Source organism: Brassica napus, chromosome C6, assembly GCF_020379485.1.
Source record: "Brassica napus cultivar Da-Ae chromosome C6, Da-Ae, whole genome shotgun sequence".
NCBI lineage: Eukaryota > Viridiplantae > Streptophyta > Magnoliopsida > Brassicales > Brassicaceae > Brassica > Brassica napus.
In genome coordinates this window covers 43182687-43192185 of record NC_063449.1, presented here as the reverse complement: position 1 = coordinate 43192185, position 9499 = coordinate 43182687, and the positions used below count along the sequence as shown (strand labels likewise).

Below are 9499 nucleotides of genomic sequence, written 5' to 3'. Positions count from 1 at the left end.
GGTTTGGGAGAACTGTATTTGGGTCAACATTTGTTTATTATCTCTTTCCCTTTGGCAAAATGAACAAAAGCTGTCGGCAAAATAAAAAAATAAGGCCATCGGTTTTAGCTTCACGGGATTGGTTCACGTGCATTAGCTACTGTTCATTGAAAGAGTAGTAAAACTAGCTTTTCGTTTTCCAATTGGTTAAAAAGTCAAATCAATATTCACATGCCTTCCGGAAGAAATGTTTCTCCAACGAAAACTTTCCTGATTAATCGGAGTGATTTACGTAAGTCATTTTCCCGGAAACAAAGGTCACCAAAATACTCAAAACTGTGGTCTAAGTGAAGAACAGTACATATTTTCAGTTTAAATTAATCATTTAAATTATATATATGATTAGACATAGTTTTTGGGTTGTTATTGGTTTTTCAAATGATCGATAGCGAAATTTGACGTACTTTTGTCTTCCCATTTCTATATATTATTGAAGATTTGGCATTTTGTTGACCTAAAAAAATGGTTCACTATCATCAGCAACCAACCATAAATCCATAATCTATAATCATCTGATCTAACGCACCACCCACCTTGAGCTACTGAGTTTCTTACATAGAGATAACTCTTTTTTGGATTTCAAAAGCTCACACATTATTAGTAAACCTAGAAGCTCATCTTTCTATAATGGGTAATAGCTTGGGAAGCAAGAAAACTGCCAAGATCATGAAGATCACTGGCGAGAGTTTCAAGATGCAAACTCCTGTGAGAGCTGGTACGGTTGTTAAAGACTTTCCCGGCCACGTTCTCTTGGAATCTGAATCCGTGAAGCATTTTGGAATCAGAGCAAAGCCTTTGGATCCTAACCAGAACTTGGAATCCAAAAGGCTTTATTTCATGGTGGAACTTCCTAGGTAAGACCTCAGTTTCATCTTTTGGTTTTTATATATGTTTTCGAAGTTGAAATCTAATCATTGAAACTCACGTGGTCAGAACATGGAAGGAGAGAGCACCGAGAAGGGTTCGGTCAGGAATCCAGATGAGTGCAAAGGAGAGGCTAGAGAATCTGAAGCTGTCTCGTAGATCATCTTCTGATCTCTCGGTAATGAAGAACAAGGAGGTTGATGAAGAAGAGAGAGAAGTGATGACTAGCGTCAAGTTGAGGTTACCGAAGTGGAAAGTGGAGAAACTGAGGAAAGAGAGTGAGAGTGGCTCTGATTTCTCAGACAAGATCACAGCTCTTTGTCTCCTCAACATTCAGAGACAACGTTTGCTTCATAATGGAGGAAGAAGCTTTGGGATTGGAGATGAAGAAGGTTGTGTCAAAGCACAAGAGGTGATCAATTCTTTTTAGGGTTTTGTTTCTTTCTTGCTTGTTAGAAAAAGAAACACTGATCCGTTTCTCGAGCCACGTTTCTTGCATCCTCTAATTACTAAAATTGCCACTAGCAAACGGATGTGCTCCAACTTGTGTGTAACAAACTTCTAGTCTTTTCTTAGTATAAAAAATGTATCCTCTATCCAGCTAGATAATATTATATGACGTAAGCCTGAATATACAAAACATAACTCGGACGAGAGATGCTGAGCTTCTTTATCTTCTACATTTATTACACATCTTGTCTCTAGTACATAACCTTAGATATGTCATGTGTAAAAGATCTGAAAGTAAATGTTAGAGATCTCACATTGAAATGTTCCAATGACCAACACTATCTAAGGTACTTGGACTAATTTACTTATTATCAATTGAATTGAATTGAAATTCTATGATAAACTAAAATTAATATAATATAGCCTCGTTTGTTAGTCTAATATGATGGTCTAGAAAAAAAATTAATTAGCAGTTTTAAAATAGGATTTAGCTTGAAATGAGTCGATAGTAACTATTATTATTTTTTTTAAATATGTTGAGATCTCACATGGAATTTTATTTTTAAACTAGTACTAATATATAAAGAAACTAGTCACTCCTAATTGGAGTTTAATTGGCAATTCATGATAAATAAAATTAACAATAACAACAAATTAACGCAAAGGGAAGATCAATAAGAAAAAGGAAAATCATTAGTATTTTTTTTCAATCTGAGGGGCATAAGTTTAGCCAATAATTACAATATACAATTCTCCAGACTCAGAGAAACCAACAGACACCAAACAAACAAACAAACAAAAAAAGGATAAATTCAATCAAGTCAGGTCCCAACATGTATATATGTTCCGTCTACTTAAACCAATTTCTTTTTTTTATTACTGTAAAAGAAAAAATCAAGATCAGTAAAACAAAAGAATGATGAAAAATAGTGTTCTTTCTTTTACTCAATCAGGAGTTCCATGGCTCAGGAACCGTTAGAAAATAAGTGGTCATGGCCTTTCGAAACCTCTTCTTGTACTGTTTTGGCGAGATTATGGTCGGAGCAGCGTTTTTGGGTCCACCCAGAATCCCTGAAGCTTTCACCCAAGTCTCAAGGTGCTTGTCCCATGTGTACTGTCTCATGAAGTCTATGATTCCAAGAACCAGCTCCTTACGGTCTTCGTCGAACCCAACCAGCAATGAATAGTCCATTACATCCACAGTCTAATTCAAAAAACGAGAAAACGGATTAATCAAAAATTTAAAACAACAAAAGTGACTTGGGAGTTGGGTTAGTGAAAAACACTTACAGCTAAGAAGCTTGTGTCGTTCCATATAGCTCTCTCCAAGCTTCTCTTTGCCTTGCTTCCCAAGAATATTGGTTCTGTCCGTAGTGCCTCAAGAAGATTCATGTCAAGCAAAACTCCAGATGTGTTTGGATTGTACCGTGACCGTGCAGATCCCTTGAGATCATAGATTCTTGATATTCTCCTGTTGTAGAAGAGATTCTCCATCACCATAAGATCCATTTTCGTTTCTTTTCCACCTTTTGAGTGTTTAATAGAGACCTGCACGCCATAGCATTCAAATCAATCAATCACATGCTTAACCATTCCATTTCAAACCATAGACTACACTCCCTATATTGTAACAAGTGTTCTAAAAATCGGTTTAGGCGGTCACTAATCGTACATGAAACGACTTTTTCAAACCGATTTTTTTAAAAAAAAATGGGTCTAAACGCCCATATAAACAATAATCTTCTATAAGACGCCTACCCACATTTCTTTAACATTGACTTGTAACTAACCTGATAGATACCGAGGATCTTAGCTAGACAAGTGGGGCTCCCTGAACTGAGAGACTCCTTCATATACTTGAAGTATTCAGTTGCAAAATCCTCAAAAGAATCAAGCTCCGTTTTGACGACTTGTTTTATAATAAACCTCTCGTCCAATGACTTGGCGAAGTAAACATTGCTTTTCCCTCCCTGGGCACACCATCTCTGACACCGGCTCAACGACCTCACAAAGTCCACCTCCGTCGGACAGCACGTCTTTCTCAGAGCGTCGAACTGCTTCGCGAAATAACACGTCACAGAGAACTTCACCTTCCCTTCATTTGCACCAGAGGAAGAGGAAGAGCGGTCGCTGAAGGAAATAGTCAAATGAGGAGACTTCTTATCATCTTGAGAAGATCCATACACAGCATGATGAATGTAATCAACATCCATCGACCCTAGAGAACGCCACGTGGAGAACGTAGAAGGCTCAGACTCTTTGTTACTACTACTACTACTATTAGCAATGCCTCTGTTAACAACCCACTCTTTATACTCCTTGGAGTTGAGAGCATATGACACAACGCTTGCGGGATCATCATCATACACAGGAACCACAATGTCGTTGAGGCCACGTTGAGGAATCAACATCCGAGCCCCATCAGCCATCTGAGACGCTGAGGAGATGTACGTAGGAGCTGAGCCCACGATGAGATCCAGCTTCTGCACTTCTAGAGGTAACATCTGGGAGTAAGTCCTCATCACGTTGGAGACAGGGTCCCTCACCATGTTCCTGTACTCGCCGGACGCGTGGAAAGATCTGATGCCTGAGAGATACAGAGAAGATGGCGGCAAGCCCTTTTGGATCCTTTCTTGAAACCGCATCGCTGAGTCGAATGACTGGACTCTTATTGGCTTTGCCAGCCTCCGGAGTGGAGAACTAACAGCTGAAGAATCCGTCTGAAACGAGCCTAGCCACGCTGAATCTATCCTCTCTGAGAGAGAAGAGCCAGGAGAGAGTTTGTTATCATCACCGTTAGCTTCTCCATCAGAGTGAGCTCTCCCTTCCACTTCATCCGCACCTTCCTGGTCAGTCTTTGGAGGCTCCTGCATCTCTAGTCTTTGGCCATCGCTTGCTTTTTTGAGTTGAGAGCTTAGCAAGTAAAGCTGATGATCCCAAGCGTGAGAACCAATCATGAGCGCACGTCTCAGTCTATTCAGCTCTAAGATATCCAAACTCCCTTGGTTTCGAAGACTCTCTTCAAAAATGGGTTGCAGGGCGTCCTGTTCAAGATGAGGAAAGGTTCCATCAAATACAAATTTCAAACAAGATTTTTTCAGTTAAGTGATGCTCACTCACATCGTATTCATCTTTTTCTTTTACGAGTTGATCTTTTAATCCCATGATGCGACTCTGAAGTTCAGAGGCTCCAGGCTGTTCAGGTGCAAGTAAACTGCTCTTCTCTTCCATGCGTTTGATCATACCAGATACCTCCTCGTACATAGTCCGCATCTTACCCATAAGCTGTAGAAGTCACACAAAAATTAGTATATGAGCTTTTACCATTTCCATATACCAAAATGACAATGTTCAAAAATTAGCTAGGCACTGATTAGGTGGGTATCTAGACCGATTTAAGAAAACAAAATCATTATAGAAAATTTGTTTTGTTTATGTCCAATTTTCCGTCTTTTTTAGAAACTGCCAAAAAATCAGTTTTACAAAAATTAGTATATGAGCTATAAACCATCTCCATATACCAAAATCCAATGTTTAAAAAACCGCTTGGCACTAATTAGTCGTTTTATAAGGGATTATTGATTAGGTGGGTGCCTAGACCGATTTTTTTGAACGCCTAGAATGACTTTTAAAAAATTATAGAAAAATCGTTTCGTTTATGTCAAATTTGCTGTCATTTTTAGAAAACTGCCAAAATCTGATGCAAAAGGCCTTAAGATGTTTCATAAAATCTACCTCTGCTGCTTCTGTGCGTATCCACTCCGGTTGAGGGTGGCTGTTGAATTCAAGCATTGATGGGGGAAGGAAGACAGTAAGTATATTGATAGGAGAGTATCTAAAGAAAGCAACCATGTTTCCGAATCTGCAAAACCATAATATACTATTAGTACTTTAACAACATTGAGATAATAACTCTAGAGAATGAGATTGTATATTGAAGAGTTTACCCATAGAAACGAAGGCAGTCTCTCTGAAGTGAATGACCACATGACGCAACACGATTAGCAGTAGCATGATTCGAAAAGCTAAGTTCAAGAAACTTCCCAAAGGAGAGTCCCCATGCAGCATCAGACATAACTACTCTACGAGTAGCAGGCGGGACTCCATCTACATGTGCACATCTTAAGCACCGATGCCACATCCATATCTTCCCATCTTGTTCACCAGGAAGCTTCATGGACGAGTGACGTCTAACGTTTATAGTAAGATTCCCATTCTGGTGAGAGTAGCAGAGGACATGAGCGTCAACCAGCTCCTTGCACGTTCTACAGCTTGAAGTCTGATCGAAGAGATCATCTTTCAAGTATTTTCCGAGAGGTTTATCAAAGGATCCGTAGAACTTGATCCGCAAGAGTCTTGACCGTTCGCATACTGATCCTTTCAGAACGCAACGGCTTGAAAACGAGACTAGTATGCTCTGGTGAGAGTCTGCTGCAGAGAAATATTCACTGGACATGTCATCTTCATCGAGATTCTCCTCTTCACCTCTCAACTGTTGAGTGACTTCTCCATGCAAATCAGTTGAGGAATATGATCTTATTACCAAACTGTCAGGTAAATCTCCATTCAGGGCATCACATTGCTCAGTGTCAGCTTCACAAGATTTCATAGATGAGAATAATAGAGTGGGATCAAAGTCCTCATTCTCTGGCACCAGTGTTGTGTTTTCATCTTCCTCCTGTCCAGCTGTATCAATCAAAGCTTGAAGATCTTTTTCTGTAGGAGAATGAGTTACTAAGGAGATGCCATCATCAATCATTCTCCTATCTGAAGCCGACCGCACCATCCCTGGTTGCTGCTTCAGTCTAATCTTAGGAAGAGAAGCACCTTCATCCGCAAGGAACGATGTCTCCAATGATAAGTGGTAAGCTGCAAACACAGCATACTGAATAACATGCTTCACCTTCTTTAGCTCTTCACGACAACTACCCTTAAGCACAACCTAGCACAAGTTAAGTATTATCAGAGATTGATTACTAGTGAGAAAACACTCAACAAACAAGAACTTAATAACTTTGAATGAGAGCATACCGTGCAACCTAGACGCTTAGGACAACCTTCAAAGTACATCAATGTCCTCGAAGGTTTTCTCCCAGCTTCATGTTGCTCCAGCACTTTCTCAGTCCTAAACACCTCACAGTGCCCCAACTTAGCTGTAGAGATCCTATCTACAGAAGGGCAAACAACAGCACCGGTGCAACGGGCTATTTGATCCAGCAACGACCTTTTCACATTGAGCACCAACGAAATATCCTTCTCTAGAAGGTACTGCTGAGCATACGAAGATACGCTTTTCTCTACCAAGAGAACATTGGGATGAAGGGAGTCTATTTTCGCTATAATCGCCTTGAGATGATCGTTTTCCTGTTGGAGCAACGTGTTAAATGACGCTAACTGTCCTTCAACTCGTTGATACTCTAGAGACCCGGCTAATAGCAGAAGCCTTGGATGTTTGTATTGAGACGTCATTCGCTTGTGCGTTATGTTCTTGCTGCACACTATCCCTCTGATGAGGATGCTGCATTAAAGAAGGTAAACTATCAGCAAGAGGACAACACTAATGAATCTAAAAGAAGGTTACTATACCTTTCGTTTTGGTTTCCTGATGCTACACATTTGATTTTAACATAGCTCCCAGGATCCATACTGCCACCTGCACGAGTATCCGGCTTTACGAAAGTGGCGGCCTGCCACGCTAAAGCAGTGACTATATCCAGCCAGTCACCAGCACTGCCCTCGTCATCACAAGGAGTAAGCTCCTCTCCGCGTAATAACTCTGCAACTAGAGCTCGGAAATGGTCATGCACCACTGTCCGAAGAGGCTCATTACTGTTGTCTCCTAGTTTAGGGGCGTGGCTAGCAAAGCTACTACTCAATGAAAACTCGGTAGCAGTCTCCCCAACATCATCATCATCGTCGTCTTCATCATATGCGAAGTAGTTACTCTCAGCATCATCGTTCTCGTCTTCAGGAGGGGGAGGATACCAGATGCGTCCGTTGTTCTCAAAATCCAACGGTTCTTGCAACGTATCCTCCTCCTGGCTCTGATCTGGCTTAGTAGGACTGAGGTCTTTGGCGTGCTGTACAAAGCGCCCAAGAGGACTAAAATTGTTCCTTAATGGACTGTCGTGAGGACTGGACCCAGCAGAAGACTTACAACTAAAATGCTCATGTCTACTAGCACTAACACTAGCAGACTCTACATCTGAACTGTCTTGATAGTATTCACTCAAAGGGCTTTTACCACAGTTTCTACCTTCTTCTTCCTCCTCTCCCCTGCAAACATAATCCACACTTATTAAAAGGTCAAAACCAATGTTCAAGAACTCGCTAGGAGGTGGTTAGGCGCCATTATTGTTTAAGCGGACGCCTAGACAGATTTTTTAAAGAAAGATATTTTATATTTTTGAAATAATAGTTTCATTCAAACCCCTAGACGTTGCCTAAACCGATTTTTAGAGAACACTGGTCGAAACTTTATCAAGAATTTGAGCAATACCTGCTAGGATAGCAACGAATAGAGGCGATGTTCCTGCAATCTCTGATTTCAAGGCTAGAGTTCTCACTTTCAGGGCTATCACCAGGATGAACCTTATCATAGCTCTTCCCTCTCAGCTCAAGAACCTCACCATCACATTCTCTGCACAGCTTCTTGAGATCTTCTGGTCTCTCCTCTGAGTCAGAATCAGAGTAGCAGCTCTTGCACCAGGAATGGCCACAGGCCAGGCAGCAGTAGCCACAGTGGAGGTTGGTTCCACAGTCATTGCAGGTTTTGGAAAGGATAGGCATGGTTGTTTCAAAGTAGCACAAAGGAGATTGGTTTGAATCTGAAGTTATCCAAGACTTGAGTAGATCTAGCAGTGAAGCATCAGGTATTCCCATAAACTATCAAAATACTCCTAATTATAAGAAGAAGAAGAAAAAAAAAACTCTCTTTCTCTATTCTCTATTCTCTATTCTCTCCCCTCAGATTTTTGAATGGAAGATTAAGAAAAAAATTAACTTTGATTTTTTTTTAGTATGAATATGAAGTTTTTAAAAAACCTCCCACAACAAAAATGGTGGGTAGATTTGGATGTGAAACAGATTCTTTTTTTATTTTATTTTTCTAATTAAAAACAAAGTTCTACATCAATTTCAGATATAGATATATCAAAATCAAGAACCCCTCAAGATTTCAATCTTGGACCAAGAAACAGATCCAATATCAACAAGACAACAACCCACCAAAAAACAAACTAAGACCTTTGACTCGATCACAGCTTTTAAGGATCAATAAAGAGTGAAATTGAAGAAGAAGAAAAGGGAAAGTAAAATAGAGAGAAAAAAAGATTAAAGACTGGGGAGAATGAGAATTAAAAGGAGAAGTACAGAGAAGGTTCCTTTTCTAGCTCTCATTTACAGATTTTATTTTTTTTAATCTCTCTTCTTCTTCTTCCTCTTCACTAACAACAACAGCAACACTATCTTCTTCTTTCTTTCTCTGCTTTTTTTCTTTCTTTCTTTCAACAGTTTTTACAGCTATGGCAGATTTCTAGAGAGACGCGATTCCTTATACTGCTCCGCCATTAACTGTTCCCTCCTTTTTCTCTCTCTTCCCTTCCCTTGCCTCTTTCTCTCTCTCTTTTTTTTTTAATTCCAACTAGGGTTTATTCCAATTTTTAATTTATTAATTAAGTTTTTATGCTTTTGTTTAAGGGACTTAGAAAATTAAAAACATGACAAAGACCCTCCTCAAAGTCGTTTTTTTACTTTTATTTGACACGACAGGGTGTTCAAAAAAAAAAATTTGACACGACAAAAAAATTTGACACGAGAAAAAAAAAATATTTATCTCTTCTAATGGTCATATTAAGTTATTAAGTAGTACAAAATATCTCTCATAGCATTCCTAAACTTTTAATTGAGCAATAAACGTGTGAATCTGGTCTAAATCGAAAAGCTATTAGTCAAAATTCTACATAATTGTTATGTATCTATATAAATAGACAATATACATGTGGAAAGGATTACAATATTATTATGAATCAAATGACAAATAGCAATGATTACAGATACGCTTTTCAGCCAAATAAACACATATAATTGGAGAATGAGAAGATAACGACGATCTCATTATATAACTGTGTATACTAGTTATAAAAGC

The 9499-nt window shown here is 39.3% G+C and overlaps 2 protein-coding genes across 2 annotated transcripts; one reads left to right on the top strand and one right to left on the bottom strand.

Moving 5' to 3' along the window:
• Positions 1–493: 493 nt before the first annotated feature.
• BNAC06G32160D (uncharacterized protein At1g66480) lies at positions 494–1499 on the top strand. The gene is made up of 2 exons (XM_013845474.3): positions 494–893; positions 973–1499. Exons 1-2 carry the CDS (start codon positions 667–669, stop codon positions 1331–1333), a joined length of 588 nt encoding a protein of 195 aa, XP_013700928.1. The 5' UTR covers positions 494–666; the 3' UTR covers positions 1334–1499.
• Positions 1500–2028: 529 nt separating this feature from the next.
• Positions 2029–9011, bottom strand: LOC106406032 (putative 1-phosphatidylinositol-3-phosphate 5-kinase FAB1C). The gene is made up of 9 exons (XM_013846615.3): positions 7853–9011; positions 6940–7629; positions 6385–6871; positions 5301–6295; positions 5089–5215; positions 4474–4638; positions 3144–4397; positions 2644–2901; positions 2029–2557 (listed from the first exon to the last, which is right to left on the bottom strand). The coding sequence occupies exons 1-9, from the start codon at positions 8233–8235 to the stop codon at positions 2303–2305; spliced, it is 4614 nt and encodes a 1537-aa protein (XP_013702069.2). The 5' UTR covers positions 8236–9011; the 3' UTR covers positions 2029–2302.
• Positions 9012–9499: the final 488 nt, after the last annotated feature.

What these genes read in the sequence shown, in the direction of transcription:
- BNAC06G32160D (XM_013845474.3), top strand. Translation starts at nt 667, where the DNA reads ATGGGTAATAGCTTGGGAAGCAAGAAAACTGCCAAGATCATGAAGATC. An exon ending in TTCATGGTGGAACTTCCTAG is followed by an intron (nt 894 to 972) that starts GTAAGACCTCAG and finishes TCACGTGGTCAG; the next exon opens with AACATGGAAGGAGAGAGCAC.
- LOC106406032 (XM_013846615.3), bottom strand. Translation starts at nt 8,235, where the DNA reads ATGGGAATACCTGATGCTTCACTGCTAGATCTACTCAAGTCTTGGATA. An exon ending in CTAAGCGTCTAGGTTGCACG is followed by an intron (nt 6,296 to 6,384) that starts GTATGCTCTCAT and finishes AACTTGTGCTAG; the next exon opens with GTTGTGCTTAAGGGTAGTTG. An exon ending in GACTGCCTTCGTTTCTATGG is followed by an intron (nt 5,216 to 5,300) that starts GTAAACTCTTCA and finishes ATGGTTTTGCAG; the next exon opens with ATTCGGAAACATGGTTGCTT.